We start from the raw sequence: 18,696 nt of genomic DNA, 5'->3' as shown, positions 1-18,696 counted from the left end.
GGTCAACTTTGACTCTACCGAAATGGTAAAAAAACGCAATTGTAAGCTAAAACGCTTATATTCTAGTAATATTCAAGTATTTACCTTCATTTTGCAACAAATTGGAAGTCTCTAGCACAATATTTCGATTTATGGTGAATTTATGAAAAAAATAACATTTTCTTTACGTCCGCGCGGTAACTCTTCCGATAAAAGCATACGTGCGATTGTGGTAATGTTTGCACCATTTTAAATTAGCCGTTACATAATGTTTTATATATGAAAATGTGCGCAATTTCATGTATAATACAACAAAAAAATAGTTGAAGGTTGTAGCTTTTCTCATTTTGAAATATTTGCATATAAATCACGATAAATAGAAAAAAAAAACCACGTTCGGTCAAATTTGACTCTACCGCAAATGGTCGGACCGAAAAAAACGCAATTGTAAGATAAAACTCTTACAGTCTAGTAATATTCAGTCATTTATCTTCATCGTGAAACAAATTCGAAGTCTCTAGCACAATATTTAAATTTATGGTGAATTTTTAAAAAAACTTTCCTTCCCTCCGCGCGCGGATTCTCCGCCACAAATCTCGGAAATGCGTGAGTCCCATTCTCGGAATATTTGCTCCGTTTCATATTAGGCATTACATAGAGTTTTATATATGAAAATGTGCGCAATTTCATGTAGAATAAAACAAAAAATATTTAAAAGTTGTAGCTTTTCTTATTTCCGAAATAATTGCATATAAAAAAATATATATATAAAAAATTTGACATTCGGTCAAATTTAACTCTTCAGATATGGTCGAAAACTGCATTTGTAAGCTAATATTCTTACAGTATAGTAATATTGAATCATTTGTCTTCATTTTGAAAGAAATTGGAAGTCTCTAGGACAATATTTAGATTTATGGTGAATTTTTGAAAAAAATATTTGTTTACGTACGTGCGTTACGAATTCATGCTTTATTTTGTGATAATATTTTCTCTGTGTTGCTTTTATTGTTTTACAATGTGTTATATACCAAAATGATTGCAATTTAGTGTACATTACAAAAAAAAAAGTAACTTGTTACCTTTAACCGTTTTGCGCACAGCGCGATTTAAATACAATTATATATGAAATTTCGTTTTCGCGCTATCATATATCGCATTATTTATATATGATAATGATAATTTTTTTCATTTCTGATGGTTGCATACTAAACTTCAGGCAATGACAAAAAAAGGAGCCAAAAATGAACTCTTAATCTTGAAAACTAAGCGTGCTGTGATTTTTTGAAAAAAATCTTTTTTCCGCTACCGCGCTCACTCTGAAACGTCTCCGGCACACGGGAGACATTTTTTTTACCGCTTCGGCGTTTAAGGGTTAATATATTAATAAATAAATACAAACATAAAATATCAAAATACAAGTTGAATTGCATTAGCGTAGTAATGCATTACATATTCGCTTGAATTTCAAGTGAGGTGTCCATGTGGGGTTGTTCCATATGAATAGGGTTCATCTTAAGAATAATAATAATAATGTTAATGATAATAGTGATGACAATAATCTAGACGTTCAATAAGGTAGATTGTTTCTTAAGGTCTTATCATATGTATTGATTTATTTCATATCTTCATTTTTATTATTCTCATAATTTTTATGTATACAGATATAAAGAAAATAGTATATAAGGAAGAAAGTTCCTCCTCATCAGAAGAAGAGGACAGTGAAAATGATAGTGAGTATAAAGATAGTGAAAGTGAAGATTCTGACCAGGATAAAGAAAATGATGATACATGGGCAGCAGGAAGAACTCCAAAGAGAATCCCACTGAGAAATGACAGAGGTTTGTCATTAACCCCATCCAGACGACCCGCTCTTTCCGTACCCTCTGGAACTCCGGTACGAACTCCATCCAGGGTTGGCCGAGGAAGAAAAGTGAAAGATGTTGAAATGGTGAGTTGGTTGTCTTGTAGTAAGTTGCTGAGATAGAATTGAAAGCTTTTAATTAAATGTATATACAGCATGCATTGCAAACTTTTCTGTACATTTTTTTTATTGCACATAGTTTACTCACCTTAACTATAATCACTTGCTGTTGGTGACCAAAGTTTCTGAGATTTTCTTAAAATCTTTAGCCCTTTCCAGGAAATGTTTACAAATGCATGTATTATAGTATGACTTGTAAACACTGGAGAATTTTGTGTTTTCATGTAATGCAGGTTAAAAAGATTACAGTCATTATAGACATCGATTTTATCCACACACAGCTGTATATACTATAATCTTGTGAACTTTGGGGAGATGATTTAAAATGATAAGTAATGGATATTCAATATACTATGGTTAATAACATTTTATTATTAAGTATGAGATATTATTTTAGGGAAATTAAGGTGGGAAGAATGTTCTGATATATATAATGATTAGAGTATAGTACTGTTTGTTCGGCTACTTGTGATACACTGAATTATGTAGTATGAATCAGTGTAAGTATTGAAGAGAGATGTAGTGTGTATATGGTATGGAGCATTTTTTCTCAGTAAACTGTGGGGCAAATCACAGCAAAGTTGATAGTAAGAATAAATTGATGATAATAAGTTAAATTGAATGTTGACGTTTCAGTCATCAGGCCAGAGTTATGTTAGAAATTACTGAAAATGACATGTCTGTGTCATAGTGGTAATGTTGTTAGATTTGGGTAAGTGTAACTTTCACTCCATGTTTTTTATTTATATGGTTTGAAAGCTTGAATTGATTTAGATACATTTTCTTGAAGGTTCAAGTGTTGTGAATGTGCACTAATTATAGTTTTCAGGTGAGATTGAGAATAAGTCAAAATGTTTGTGTTCAAAGTGTTAGTTTCCAAACTTTAAGGGAAGTTTTATTATTTCAGTGTATATAACTTGGAAATTGGATACAACTGTAAAGAGGTAAATATGTTTGATTTTTAACTCATTATCTCTGAATATTTCAGATTGCTAAAGCTGAAGATTATTTTTCACATCAAAGTGATGCAAAAAAAGTTGCAACTTCAGACCATACACTTAATCACCTTCAGACTCCTAGATTATCTCCAGAGGCACTACAAACGCTTCTTAGTGATGTGACAGCTTCACATCCAGTGGAGCGGAAAAACTTGGTGGAGAGTCATGTTCAAATGTTTTCTCAATGGATGATTTCCCTTTGGTGAGTAAACTTTTTTACAATAAGCTTCTCAATTATTTGATTGCTAATGCATTTTTGTTCATGTGGGAATACAAAATCATTGCATTTTATGTAGGAGTTTTTCTCAGTGCCAGTTGGAAATAGTTATTGAAGCATGTTAACAAAATGGTTAATTGGTTTAAGGTAGGTGAGTAGGGGAGAGGAACTCCACTCACCTGGTGCAAGCCAGCACTGTCTCTTTGGCCATCTTTAGGTAGAAGATGCGTGCTCTGACTGATTGTGGAATGAAATCAGATTTTCTCAGTGTGAATGGCTTTTATTTGTTTCTTCATGAATATGAGCAAGAAAAGTATGCAACAGAAGTGGGAAATACGTTGGTAGATATGACTACCTTCTGTCCTCTTTGTCTGGATCCCCACTGTTTTTGCTTGTTCTACTTTGGTATGATGCAGTCCTAATTCCCCTTGTTAAGGGTCTGCTTGCTGATCTTCCTCCCAGTGGGAAAGATTCTGCAAGAAGCTGAGCAAGGTGAAAAGACATTCATTGGTACCTTTTGTGGGTGGTGGGCTGTTGTATTACTCTGCCAGTGACACCTTTGAACCTGTTTTGATCCTTGCTTTATGACTGACTCTTCTCTTCATGGCTTTCTGCTTACTCTCCTTGGGCTTAGTGAGAGAGGAGAACTCACATGGATGTGGTAGGTCAGGACTTGTTCCCTGAGTGATGATATTTGCACACATGCTGAGGTGTCCTGAGTTGAGACCTTGGTGAATGCTCATAGCTTCATCTCCTACTCCTGCCTTGTTGGCTGCTCCAGGTATGGATAAATCATTGTAGTACCAGAAGATATTGCCATTCCTTGATATCCCATATATGGCTTTTCTGAGCCACTCAGCCTATTGTTTTTCCCACCAAGGAGCTCAGTGTTGTTGATCCTCCTTTGGTGGTCATGCTGCACATGAGATACTGATTGGTATCAAACATGGCGACCTGCCTCAATCTGGTCCTTCATTGTAGTTGAAGAGATTATGGCTCATGGTATGAGTAAAGTTAAGAAACGGGTGCATAAGAGTATATTTGAGATAGCAGTGGAGAATTGGCATTTCATCAATCCAGACACCTTGATCCCCCCATGCTGTTTCCTTCAAGACTGAAGCACCAAAGGGTACTGCATCCAAGCCTTCATGGATAGCCACACCTCCTGTGAGGGATATGAGGAAGGCATAGGCTTCCTGGAAACCAGGACATAGATTCAACTTGCCAGTTAGTTGTGAGATTATCCTTGGACAAACCCAACCTTTTTACCATAATCCTACCTAAGCCATGCCATGTAGTCCCAGATGTTGACAGGAATTGTGCCTATGGTTTAAGGTAAGTCATTTCATCTGCTTACCACCTTTTTACCAAGCTTCAATGACTGTTTTCAGCTTACATTAAGAAATACATACATAAAAGAGGCTGGTTTGTATGCACAGGAAAAATGCAGAGTACATACTTTGAAATTTTATGTATTTATTCTCACTTTTGAAATAATAATTTGATGGCTCATTGTATTCTGTAATAAAAAATTATTGTATTAAATTTTCATGTTTTTCTCATGAATTTTTCTGTAATGATGACATGCAAAATATGATTTAAGAATGGTGAAATGTAGATGTTAGAAAATGAATGATTAAAGATTTTTTTATGATATTTGTCCATTTTTCATGCTGCATTTTATTATTTGTAAATGACTGAATAAAAAACTTAACCTACAAAAAATGAAAATATGGGTCATGTTACTTATCCAGTACAAAATGCGTCTTCAAATCTGGGATGAAAAGTTCAGTCTTTACTTGTATATTTTCTGACAAGATAATATAGTGGGCTTAAGTAATTGATTTATTTTGTTTTTAATGTGTGTTAAATTAAGTTTATCACCAGTTTTTGGAATAATTATATTAAGGTTGATATGTTGTCAAGACATGCATTTTAGCTCATTTTTCATACTGTATCTCCTTTATCTCTTTGTTCATAGTTTTTGTTTCCATTATGCTCATAGAATTACGTATTACAGCTAAATCTTATTCCTAACATCGTGTTAATCAGTTGTGTTTTTGCTTTTTTCAGTGAAAATTTCAGCATATTTTTGCACGGTCTTGGAAGCAAAAAACTCTTGATCAGTCAGTTCCAGGAACAGTATTTAAGTGACTTTGATAACATAGTTGTTAATGGCTTCTTCCCCTCATTAACTTTAAAAAGTGTAAGTACTTTTTAATTTTTTCTTGTTTTTAGGAGAAAATTAGTAAACTTTTAATTCTCGTAGATTTTGGCATTTATACTTATACACCACCTAAGAATGCTATGCTGTCATTAAAGTAAATGTTTTTACAAATGGAAATATTACTGTAATGATTTTGGATAACTTTTCAAATTTATGAGGACAACATAAACCGTGCACCTCCTTCCCTTTTCTCTTATTCATATTGCCCACATTCCAGCAGCAATCAGATGCCTATGATAAAAGTGGATTTGCGTGTTTGTCATTTATTTAATAATTAACTCATTACATAAGTTATAGATTTGAATGTCCCAGCCATTTACTGTACTGTACAGTAATTATCACATCATATCTGTATGATGATTGTATTCCTTTTTTTAACCTGAGGCAGATGAAGTTATCTTCAACTTCAATTGTTTTTTATTGCCTTTTCCAGATACTAAACACAATAACAGAAGATATTTTAGACCATACTGGGAGTTTCCACAGTTTCCACGATCAGCTAGAATTTATCAAGAATGCTTACGAGCCATCAAATGCAGAACCCTTATTTATCGTCGTTCATAATTTGGATGGACCAATGCTAAGGTCAGACAAGGTGCAAACTACTTTTGCCAGCTTAGCTTCTTTACCTCGGGTCCATCTCATTGCTTCAATTGACCATATTAATGCACCTCTAAGTAAGTTTATCTTTTACTTTGGTTTCTATATTTAAAAATTTTTCGTTCTTAAAGATTTTTCAGTCTTAAAGTTTTTTTGGTCTGTATTTATTATTACAAAGTAGTTCTGATAGACATTGCGTCATATTCCTTGACTGTCATGGGGGTGGCTAGAGAGATTTGCTGCTACGTGGATGGTGTAAATTAGATAGAGCAGTTCAAGAAATTGAGTAGTATTTGGTTGGGAGAGAAGTTTGTTTAAAGATTGTTACACTATTAACTCGTAAAGTGAATTTTTTTTAGGCTCAGTGCCCCTGGTCAAATTTTAGGTAGCCATAGATATTAATTAGATTAGTTACAGATTTTTTAACATACTGGATAGTGAATAATAAGACTGGAAAGAAAGACAACTTTTCTTTTTACTTTCTTTCTTGTTATTATCTGGTAATTAAAAAGGGTGTAATAGTATAAAAGACATGCATGCTGCCTGCTTCTTCTACAGATTTGAGCTTCAATTGTATTTTTTTGGGTAGTAAAACATCATTTTAGGAAAACTGAATGTTTGTGTTTCCAACCAGCATAATATGTACAGTATGTACTGTGTTACATTGTTATTCATTCAAGAAAGATCACATTAAATAAGATCTAAGGTCACATTAAATAAGATCTAACATAACCATAGCAAAGAAACTCTTCAACCCAGTGAGAGTTAGGACTTTTAACTTTGTTGTTTGGTTAAATTATTTATTGATAATAATAACTTAGACCTAAAATTAGGTCTACATGCAGTCATGAATTTGTCCATCGCTTTACTCTTTGTTATGTAAGCTTGAAGTGTTTTCTCTAATAAATGGACATTTTGTTCATGAAACTTACCTGTCAGATATATATATAGCTGTATTCTTCCGAATCCGACAGAAATTTAAACACTTACGACACACGCAGTGGGAGTCAGGTGGTTAGTACCCATTTTCCGCCGCTGGGAGGCGGGTATCAGGAATCATTCCCATTTTCTATTCATAATTTTTCTGTCGCCGGTGCTGGAAACACCTGTTTGCAGCACCTCCGTCCAGATTTTGGAAACTTACTAGCTACTTGAGTATCCCTTTTGGTTTTTCTTTGGTATCTGAATTGGATCGGTGGCTTGGCACACGTTGACTTTGGTTTGATTTGAATTTGGTAATTATTTTTCTTTGATCAAGATGTCAGGGTCTAGTTCTGCTAGCGCTAGATTTTGTTCCATGTCTGAATGTAGAGGTAGGCTACTGAAAGCTTCAGTAGACCCACATTCTGTATGTAAAGTTTGCAGGGGGAATGAATGTACGTTTGAAAGTCGTTGTAAGGAGTGTGAAAGACTAACAGAGTCGGAATGGAAGGCGTATGAAACCTATCTTAAGAAACTTGAGCGAGATAGGTTAAGGAGGTCTTCCTCCAGGAGTGTTTCAGGTAGGCAAGATTTAAATTATTCTCCTGCTAACCCTCCTTCTGTAGATTATGCTCCTACCCCTGTAGTGTTGCCTCCGGCCCCTGAGACAGTGTCGGTAGAAGGTAATACATTATCGCTAATTCTTGAATCGATTCGTAACTTAGAATCAAAAGTGTTAGCTCTGGAGAGCAAAAGTGAAGAGAAGTGCAGTGAAAGTGCCCCTTGTGTAGTGGAGGGTGCGTCAGATCGGCCTCATTCCGCCTCTAGACCTAGACCTCTGCTTGACTCCCAGATTACGGGGAGAGAGCATGTCGAAAGTCGAAGGAGGGTTACGAGGAACCCCCACCGATCTGGCGTGCCTTCGGCAGCTTCTGACGAACATACCCAGACTGCCAAGGAGCGTGCGCGTGCACGTCTTCTCAAGGAGTGCTTTTCTTCTTCTGAAGCTTCCTCCCCGCGCAAGGGGTGGAGCTCTCATACCGCATCACGTCCGCTGAAAGGACGGCTCGCGTTCGGGACGCTTCACGTCCAAGTTGTTCTCCGGAACTTTGCTCGTCGCCTGATAGTGCGTTTGCTGCTTTTCCTCCGCAGAAGAAGCGTAAGGATTATTCGGAGGCGGAATCTTCCCTAGATGTTTCTTTCGAGCGCCGCAGTCGCTCTAAGGTGCGTGAAGCGGCGGTTCCTGGGAGTAGCAAGAAGGCGTCCCCTCGCCACTCTCCTGCTCACAGGATCAGCCCCTCCCCAGAAAAGGAGGCTTCACCTACAAGCAAGATTCTCCAGTCTCTTCAGCAGCAACTTCGAGATGTTTTTCCTTCGAGAGAGACTGTTCCACGTCGCCGTAAGAAGGATGACAATCTTCCTGTGAAGAGGTCGAGGCGTTCTCCCTCTCCCTCTCCTCGCTCGTCTCTCTCTCCGTTTGAGTCTCCCTCTAGAGTTCGTTCTGCTCCCCAGCAACTTTCTAGAGGAGGCGAGAAATTAGTTTCTCGCTCTCGTGAAGCGGTTGTTTCCGCTGCTTAACGAAAGCTTGTGGATAAGAAGCGAGTTTCTTTAGATGCCGAGCGCGCTTCTGTGAAAGTCAAACGCGCTTTAGTGGACGCCGAACGTGACTCGGTGCAAGTTTCGCGAGCGCCAGTGTGACGCTCAGAGAGTTTTAGTGGACGCTCGGCGGTGCACCAGTGGACGCTCGGCGCGCATCAGTGGACGCTCGGCGCGCACCAGTGGACGCTCAGCGCGCACAAGTGGACGCCAGGTGTACACCTGCGGCGTTTGAGGCGCGCTTCTGTCGGCGCCAGTAGATTGGCTTCGGACGCCAAACGCGCGCCTACGGACGTCAGTTTTCCACTTCCGCAAGCACAAGCGGAGGCGGGAACTCTTCCTGTTCGCCGTTTCTTTCTCTTTTGAGAAAGCTCAGGACTCTTCTTTACTTCCTCCGACTTCTCCAGTGTCTGAAGAGGAAGTTAGTGACGCTTTCGTCGAAGTGGACGAAGAACAGCAGTTGGCTCCAGTTTCGACGGACTACAAGGTTTTGACTCGTTTACTTCAGTCAGTCTTTGCAGACACTTTCCAACCTGAAGCTCCACGTACTCCTCCCTCTCAGTTTTCGTCTTCCAAGCTGCTAAGATCTCGGGCTTTGTGAGAATGAAGAAGTCGCTTTCTACGAAGCAAGCTTTTAGAAAGGTCCATGATTGGATGGAAAAGAGGAAAGCTTCGGGCAAGACCTCTTTCGCTTTACCACCTTCAAGACTCGGTGGCAAAGCTGGTATGTGGTATGAGACGGAGAAAACGTCGGAGTCAAGCTTCCAGCCTCAGCTCAAGGAGACTTTGGTAGCATTGTAGATGCCACCAGAAGATCTTTTTTGTCTTCCTCGAAGGTCTCGTGGACACATAGCGAGTTAGACTTTCACCTTAAAGGCCTCTTCAGGACACTAGAGGTCTTTAATTTTCTTGACTGGTGCCTGGGAGTATTGGATGCCAGGTCCAGGAGTTCTGATTCCATCAGTCTGGGGGAGCTGTCCAGTGTATTGTCTTGCATGGACAAGGCCGTCAGGGATGGTTCTGAGGAATTGGCTGCTCATTTCAGCACGGGACTGCTTAAGAAAAGAGCACTTTTTTGCAATTTTACTGCAAAGTCGGTCTCACCAGCGCAAAAAGCGGATCTTCTTTTCGCTCCTTTCTCAGAACATCTCTTCCCCCAGTCTATGGTAAAGGACATAGCTGCTAGTCTCCAGGAGAAAGCAACTCAAGACCTTCTGGCACAGTCTTCTAGGAAGCCTGCTACTTCTTCGTCTTCTGGGTCCTCTGCTTTGAAGAAGTCGAAGCCCTTTCGATCCGCTTCTTCCTCGAAGCCAGCCCCTCGAGGAAGAGGCTCTTTCAGCAGAGGCAAGACTCCCGCTCCTTCCAAGAGCAAGAAGAGAGAGGGAAGTCCTTCAGACAACCGGTAGGAGCCAGGCTTCTACATTTCGCGAAAGCTTGGGAAGAGAGAGGTGCCGACGCTTGGTCTCTGGACATCGTCAAGAAGGGGTACAGAATTCCTTTCCTGATGTTACCCCCGCTGTCTTCGACACCAAAGGATTTGTCTCCGTCGTATCAGGGAGAAAAGCAAAGAAATTGCTTCACGATCTACTAGATCAAATGATCGAGAAGCAGGCAGTGGAACAGGTCTTCGACCGGAGTTCTCCGGGGTTTTACAACCGTCTGTTCCTAGTGCCGAAGCAGTCAGGGGGGTGGCGCCCCGTTCTGGATGTCAGCAGTCTAAATCGCTTCGTTACCAAGCAGAAGTTCAAGATGGAGACACCTCAATCCGTGCTTGCAGCTTTAAGACCGGGGGATTGGATGGTTCTCGTAGACCTTCAGGACGCATACTTTCACGTCCCATCCATCCCCGATCAAGGAAATACCTGCGGTTTGTCCTGAAAGGGAAGATTTTCCAATTCAGGGCACTCTGCTTCGGTCTCAGCACGGCGCCGATGGTGTTCACCGTTCTTATGAAGAACGTTGCGAGGTGCTCCATCTTGCGGAAATAAGGATCTCTCTCTACCTAGAACGAACTGGCTTATTCGAGCCTCATCGCAAGACAGGTGTCTGAAGGACCTTCACACGACTCTGTCGTTAGCGAAGTCCCTGGGACTTCTGGTGAATCTCGAGAAGTCGCATCTGACTCCTTCTCAATCCTTAGTCTATCTGGGGATTCAGATGGACTCAGTGGCTTTTCGGGCTTTTCCGTCCCAGGGGCGACAACTTCAATGCCTGGACAAAGTGTCGGCCTTTCTAGGAAGGAAACATGCTCGGTGAGGGAATGGATGAGTCTGCTGGGGGACCATTTCCTCACTGGAGAAGTTTGTTTCTCTGGGAAGGTTGCACCTCCGACCACTTCAGTTCTTCCTCTCAAGCAATTGGTCACGCAAACAGGATCTAGAAGAGGTCTTGTTTTTGACGGAAGAAGTGAAAAAGCACCTCAAATGGTGGTTGGATCCAAAGAAGCTTGCGGAAGGACTTTCGCTCAAGCTTCGGAACCCCGACCTAGTGTTGTTCTCCGACGCGTCCTCCACGGGTTGGGGAGCAACACTGGGAGGGAGAGAAGTGTCAGGCACCTGGAGAGGGGAACAGGTGTCCTGGCACATCAACCTAAAAGAACTCTCAGCGGTTTACCTCGCTCTAAGGTTCTTCGAGGAGGAAGTCTCCAGCAAAGTGGTTCAGATAAACTCGGACAACACCACAGCCTTGGCATACCTCAGGAAACAGGGGGGAACTCACTCTCATTCTCTGTTCGTCATCGCGAGGAATATCCTGATTTGGGCGAAGTCCGCAAAACGTCACGATTCTGACAAGGTTTGTGTCAGGCGCTTGGGAAAACGTGCGAGCGGGACCATTGCTCCAGTCGACAAGACAGCTTCTGCCGACGGAATGGACCCTTCATCAGGAAGTATGCCCAGGCGCTATGGAAGCTGTGGGGACGTCCTCATGTGGACGTTTTCGCAACTTCCCGAACGAAGAGACTTCCGCTGTATTGCTCCCCAGTTCTGGACCCGGGCCCAGCAGTGGCAGTAGACCGCCCTCCTGTGGAATTGGTCGGGACTAGACATTACGCTTTTCCCCCATTCAAAATCCTCGGGGAAGTAATGAGGAAGTTCGCTGCATCAGAAGGAGCGAGAATGACCCTCATCGCCCCCTTCTGGCCAGCGGGCCGACTGGTTCACGGAGGTGATGTCCTTCCTAGTAGACTTTCCGAGGACTCTGCCCCTAAGGAAAGATCTACTCAGACAGCCCCACTTCGAGAGGTACCCACAAAAACCTCCCCGCTCTGAGTCTGACTGCGTTCAGACTATCAAGAAGTTGGCCAGAGCGAGGGGTTTTTCAAGACCTGTGGCAACGGCGATTGCCACCGCAAGGAGGCCCTCCTCAATCGCAGTTTACCAATCAAAGTGGGCTGTCTTTAGAAGTTGGTGCAGAACGGAAGGGCATTTCCTCCACCTCAACCTCTGTGAGCCAGATAGCAGATTTCCTTCTTCACCTTAGGAAAGAAGCGAAACTAGCCGTTCCCAGATTAAAGGCTACAGAAGCGTGCTTCTGTGGTCTTCAGACATAGAGGACTCGACTTAGCGAATGATAGAGACATTCATGATCTCATTAGATCATTTGAGACTGTGAAAGTTCTCCAACCTAAAGTACCATCGTGGAACTTAGACGTGGTACTGAAGTTTCTCATGTCGAGTCAATTTGAACCGCTCCATTTAGCCTCGCTTAGGAATCTTACTAAGAAGACCATTTTCCTAACCGCTCTGGCGACGGCGAAGAGGGTTAGCGAAATTCAAGTCATAAGCAAGCATATTGGGTTCAAGGATCATAGTGCAGTTTGTTCCTTAAGTCCTACGTTCGTTAGCAAAGAACGAGAAACCCTTCCAACCCTTGGCCGAGAACGTTCGAGATCAAGGGGTTGTCGGAGCTAGTGGACCAGGAATGATGAGAGAGTCCTGTGTCCTGTCAGGGCTCTCAAGTTTTATTTGCAGAGAACCAGAGCATGCAGAGGTTCTTCGGAGAACTTGTGGTGCTCTGTGAAAAAACCAGATCTTCCGATGTCGAAGAATGCACTGGCGTTCTTCTTAAGAAGTACGGGGTAAGAACAAGCCCATGAAAAGTGTAGTGAAAGTGACTGGGAGCTTCTGAAAGTGAAAGCCCACGAGTTGAGGGCTATTGCTACTTCGGTGGCTTTTTCACAAAAATATGGCAATCAAAGACATTTTGGGCGCCACTTATTGGCGAAGCAATTCGTGTTCGCTTCACACTACCTGCGGGAGGTGAAAGCAACATACGAAAATTGTTACTCGCTCGGACCATACGTCGCTGCAGACACTGTTTTGGGGGCAGGAGGGTAGCGCTCATCCTATCCTTTAATGGTTTAGGGGAGTTTTTAACTTGTGTTATGGTTGTGGGGTTGACCGCCTGCGGCGGATCTCCCTTCCATTAGCTTAGTCTATGTGGGATACTTTTGGTAGGCTACGCCAGGTGGTTTGGTTTTTACTTCGTTGCCCTCATTTGTATAGGTCAATGGTCTAGTCACGTCGTGGTCTCGGCACCCCTGTTGACAGATCATCTGGAAGTGCACCAGCTATATAGGTCTCCTACTCCTCTGGCCAACTCTTAGAGCCACAAGCAGACTACGCGGCAGTAACCACGAAGTCAGCTATGCTAACAGGTAAGGAATCAAGATATCAATTATCTGCATATATATGTTTCCTAAAATCTTCTATTCTGTCTACTCCCACCACCAAAGGTGGGATTCAGCTATATATATATCTGACAGGTAAGTTTCATGAACAAAATGATATTGTAATGATACAATTAAGTTTGTTCATACTTACCTGGCAGATATATATAATCAAGTACCCACCCACCTCCCCTCAGGAGACAGTGGAAATAAAAAATTATGAATAGAAAATGGGAATGATTCCTGATACCCGCCTCCAGCGGCGGGAATGGGTACTAACCACCTGACTCCCACTGCTGTGTCGTAAGTGTTTTTTAAATTTAAATTTCTGTCGGATTCGGAAGATACAGCTATATATATAATCTGCCAGGTAAGTATGAACAAACTTAATTGTATCATTACAATATCATTTTTTCTCCTTCCCTAAATTTTTTTTTTATTGTATAATGTAACCTGATTAATTGCCTTTCAGAAAGCTTGACGATCCCAGTGGTAACCTGTGTCATTGAAGGGTAGATCTTTAGTCATTGTAGTGTAGATCTTTAGTAATCAACATTTGTTGGATCTTTTTAATCATTAAATTGTAAGGAAAGGAAAATAATCCTGATTATTTGCTGGTTTGTGCATACTACTATCATTTTAAAGATCTGAAAAATTAGTCATAAAGGAAATTTTTTTACCATATACCAGTACATACAGTCTCTTGTAAAATCCCATATATTTTGATTAGGCTGAAGTAAGTTTCAATTTTTCAGTATTTGACAGTGGAAAGATGAGCTGTTACAATGCTCTGTGGTTTGATGCTACAACCCTTTCCCCATATTCTGAAGAAACGTCATATGAAAATTCGTTGCTTGTTCAACAATCTGGTGCACTGGCACTCTCTTCTCTTGTGCATGTCTTCAAGTAAGTAATATTTTGTTCATGAAACTTACCTGTCAGATATATATATAACTGTATTCTCCGACGTCGACAGAATTTCAAAAAAACAAAAACTCCCGGCACACGCAGTGGGGCGGCCAGGTGGTTAGTACCCATTCCCGCCGCTGGGAGGCGGATATCAGGAATCATTCCCATCCCTCTATTCAGATTTCTCTGTCGCCGGTCGTAAAACAATTGTTTACAGACCTACCCCGCCTAGGATTTTGAAACTTCTTGTGCTAACTTGAGTATTCTGATTGACTTTTGGTTTTGATTTGGCTTGTTGGCTTGGCATACGTGATAGATTTGGATTTGATTTGGTTTTGGCTTTGGACTTTCTTTGATTACGATGTCTGGATATAGCTCTGCTAGCTTCAGGGTGTGTAAGGTGCATGAATGTAAACGGTTTGAGGTTTGCCGAAAGCTTTGGTAGACCACCCTCATTCAGTGTGCTCGAAATGTCGTAGTCATGTATGTATGTTGAATGATAGATGCATCGAGTGTGAGCAATTGACTGAAATTGAATGGAAGGCATATGATTCTTACGTGAAAAAGCTTGAGCGTGATAGAATCAGGAGGTCTTCCTCTAGGAGTGCTTCTGTGAGTAGAAGTCAAGGTAGATTGTATCTCCATTAAATCCTCCTGTAGAGGTAATTCAACCTGATCCTGTTGTATTGCCTCCCGAACAATCAGAAGTGTCTGCAGAAGGAAGCGTATTATTTACGATCATGGAGTCAATTCGCGCCTTGGAATCTAAAGTGATTGCTCTACAGTCAAATGTGAATTGTGATAAAAGTGTTAGTGCATCTAGTGTAGTGGAAGGGGGGTCAGAATCGTCCCATAATGCCTCTAGGCCTAGGCCCCTGCGGACTCCCAGGCCGTAGGGAGAGGGCAAGCTGAAAGCCGAAGGAGGGTTACGGGATCTAATGACCGGTCTGACGTCCCTTCGGCAGAAACTGAGGACGAATCTCAGGCTGCCGGTGTTCGTGCACGGGCACGAATACTTAAAGAGTGCTTCTCTTCTTCCGAGACTTCCTCTCCTCGCCGAGGTTGGGACGCTCGAGACCTCTCAGGGGGAGAGCGGCAGGGGCGCAAGGTGTCGCACAAGCGGCCGTCGCCCTTGTCGCCCTCTTGAAGAGAGGTTTCAGAGAAGAGGACGCTTCACGTCCTTCCTGATTATTACGTAGATTTTCGTCACTGAAGATTTTGAAGCTTTTCCGCCACAGAAAAGGAACAAGACTTCATCAGGGGAGGACTCTTTCGAGCGTCCAAGTCGCTCTAAGCATGTTCCTGAGTTGAAGGAAAGGGCATCCCCTCGCCCATCTTCTCGCACAGGATGAGTCCTTCTCCTGATCGAGAACTTCCCCCTTCAAGGAAAATGCTTTGGGAAATGCAGAGACAGTTAGTCCTCCTTTTTGAGAGAAAGGAGGCAGAAACTAGTCATCGAAGGAAGGATAGGTGGCTGCCTGTTAAGAGAACTAGGCAGTCCCCCGGCTCCTACTCCGCGTTTTTCGGCCTTTGAGTCTCCTTCTAGTAGCCGACGCATTAGAGAACGTGATTACGTTCCTCATGAAAGGGCGTCTAGGAGAGACGAATTTGACAGAGACGTGAGTTGTCGCAACAAGCGGCCAGCGTCTTTGTCAAAAGGCCGAGAACCGCTCTAAGGATCAATATCGGAAGTTCAAGCTTTGCATGTTGATGATCACGCTCGGCCGTCGTAAGCAACGAAGCGCTTACCAGGACGCTCGAGAAGACGCTTTTTTTTCAAGACGCGCGGAACGCTCGCCAAGACGCTCCAACTGACGCTGTTCAGGACGCACGGCGTCCTACACATCATGACGCTCAGCAAGACGCTCGAGCTGACGCTGTTCAGGACGCACGGCGTCCATCACATCATGACGCTCAGCAAGACGTTCGAGCTGACGCTCTTCAGGACGCACGCGTCCTACACATCAGGACGCTCTGCAGGACGCTTCTCAGAACGCACGGCGCCTTGCATATCGGGACGCTTCCAGGACGATCAACAGTTGAGTCCGAACGTCAGGATGTTTCTCATGTTAAAGTGTCGAAGTCATCGCGATCTTTGAAGGGAGCTGATGACCGAGAGAAGGATTCGTCTAGTGATCGCTGCCCTACTGATGATGACGAACCAAATGCGTCAGCGTCGTCAGACTATAAGACGTTGACAGATTTACTTAAGAAATTATTCCCAGATAATTTTCAAGCGCCAATTCCTTGCTCTCCACCTTCACAATTTGCCTCATCCGAAGGCCAGGAAGGCCCCTGGCTTCGTTAAGATGGCCACTTCGCTCTCTGCGAAGAGAGCGTTCAAGAGAGTCCAGGATTGGATGGATTCAAGGAAGGTTAAGGGAAGACTTCGTTTGCACTTCCTTCCATCTAGACTGAAAGGGAGAGCTGGGATCTGGTACGAAACAGGAGAAGAAGCAGGATTGAAAGCACCGTCTTCTTATCAAGGAGATTTCGCCAATTTGGTGGAACGCTCCAAGGAGGTCTTATTTGTCATCGGCTAAGGTTTCCTGGACAATGACGGAGACTGATCATCACCTCAAGGGGTTATTTAAGACGCTAGAGGTGTTTAACTTTTTAGATTGGTGCCTCGGGGCTTTGGATGTACAATCGAGGAGTCAAGACTCGATTTCGCTGGAAGAGCTTTCGAGTGTATTAGCTTGTATGGATAGAGCAGTAAGGGATGGCTCTGATGAGTTAGCATCTCATTTTGCTACAGGTATGCTAAAGAAGAGAGCTCTATATTGTAGCTTTACGGCGAAAGCAGTTTCTCCCGCTCAGAAAGCGGAGTTATTATTCGCCCCCTTCTCTACGCACCTATTTCCGCAGTCCATGATTAAGGATCTGACGGTAAACTTGCAAGAAAAAAGCAACAAGGGACCTCTTGACTCAATCTTCCAGGACGACTACTCCTCAGGCTTCTACTTCAACAGCTCCAGCACCCAAGAAGAAATTTATGCCCTTTCGTGGAGCACCTTCCTCTAGAGGTTCTTCGAGAGGAAGGGGGTCCTTCAGAGGTAAGATTCTCTTCTATCAAGAAGGGAAAAAATTGACGTTTCTGCCCTTCAGGCACCTGTAGGTGCGAGATCACCCTTATTTGCTCAGGCATGGAGGACGATAGGGGCGGACACCTGGACCCTAGATGTGATCGAGAGAGGATACAAGATCCCTTTCCTCTCTGCGCCTCCTTTGAGCACGAAGACCGATAGACCTGTCGCCCGCATACCAGTCAGAGAAGCAACGATCTTACTCGACCTTCTAGATCAAATGTTGGAAAAGAAGGCCGTAGAGGAAGTCCTGATGCTGGATTCCCCAGGCTTCTACACAGGTTATTCCTGGTTCCGAAGCAGTCTGGGGGATGGAGACCTGTCCTAGACGTCAGCAGACTGAACATTTTTGTAAAGAAAGAAAAATTCAGGATGGAAACTTCTCAGTCTGTGCTAGGGGCCTTGAGACCAGGGATGGATTGGTGTCATTGGACCTTCAAGACGCTTATTTCCACGTCCCGATCCATCCCCAATCAAGGAAGTTCCTGAGGTTCGTCTTAAAAGGGCAGGTCTTCCAGTTCAGGGCTCTGTGCTTCGGTCTGAGTACGGCGCCGATGGTTTTTACTTTCCTCATGCGGAATGTGGCGAGATGGCTTCACCTATCGAAAATAAGAGTCTCGCTCTACCTGGACGACTGGCTAATCAAGTCGCCTTCGAAGTCAAGGTGCCTGGAGGACCTTCAGACGACATTACAGCTGACGAAGGCCCTGGGCCTTATAGTAAATTACGAGAAGTCCATCTGATCCCCACGCAGTCCTCGTATCTGGGGATTCAGATGGATTCAGCGCTTTTCAAGCTTTTCCCATCAAAGAACCGTCAGCAGAGAATGCTTAGAGAAAGTGTTTTAGCCTTCTTAAGGGAAAGAAACATGCTCGGGCGAAGGAATGGATGAGTCTGCTGGGAACCATTTCTTCGCTGAGAATTTTGTTTCCCTGGGGAGGTTTGCACCTCAGGCCACTCCAGTTTTTTATGGCAGAAAACTGGAAAGACCAAAATCTAGACTCGACTTTGATTATCTCAAAAACGGTCAAGGATCATCTGAAGTGGTGGCAAGATCCGACCAAACTCTCGGAGGGATTCCCTCAGCTTTTGAGCCCGACCTAGTGTTGTTCTCAGACGCCTCCATGGTGGTCTGGGGAGCAACACTAGGAAAGGAGGAAGTGTCAGGCCTCTTGAGGGGAACAGAGGTCCTGGCACATAAACTTAAAAGATTGGAGGCTATTCGGTTAGCTCTTCAGTTTCTTCGAAGAACGATTGGTGGGCCGAGTTGTCCAGATCAACTCGGACAACACTACGGCTCTCGCTTACATAAAAAAGCAGACACACACTCGATCACTGTTCGTGATAGCGAGAGACATCCTTCTATGGGCGAAAGCTCAGAACATAGTGATCCTGACAAGGTTCATTTCAGGAATTCAAATGTTCGAGCGGAATCTTTTAAGCCGTCGACATCAGATGCTTCCCCACAGAATGGACCCTACATCTAGAAGTTTGTCAAGAGCTATGGAAG

The 18,696-nt window shown here is 43.0% G+C and overlaps 1 protein-coding gene across 3 annotated transcripts in view; it reads left to right on the top strand.

Moving 5' to 3' along the window:
- The window catches only part of LOC135200082 (origin recognition complex subunit 2-like), a 46,384-nt gene that overhangs the window by 6,613 nt on the left and 21,075 nt on the right, over positions 1–18,696 (top strand). For all 3 annotated transcript variants that reach the window (XM_064228382.1, XM_064228383.1, XM_064228384.1), the window contains exons 5-9: positions 1,644–1,930; positions 2,952–3,163; positions 5,252–5,384; positions 5,839–6,082; positions 13,947–14,097. In XM_064228382.1, coding sequence (XP_064084452.1) covers positions 1,644–1,930; positions 2,952–3,163; positions 5,252–5,384; positions 5,839–6,082; positions 13,947–14,097 — 1,027 coding nt within the window. The remainder of the gene's footprint in view (positions 1–1,643; positions 1,931–2,951; positions 3,164–5,251; positions 5,385–5,838; positions 6,083–13,946; positions 14,098–18,696) is intronic.

Source organism: Macrobrachium nipponense, chromosome 26 (assembly GCF_015104395.2).
Source record: "Macrobrachium nipponense isolate FS-2020 chromosome 26, ASM1510439v2, whole genome shotgun sequence".
NCBI lineage: Eukaryota > Metazoa > Arthropoda > Malacostraca > Decapoda > Palaemonidae > Macrobrachium > Macrobrachium nipponense.
This window is presented reverse-complemented; position numbering and strand designations above follow the sequence as displayed.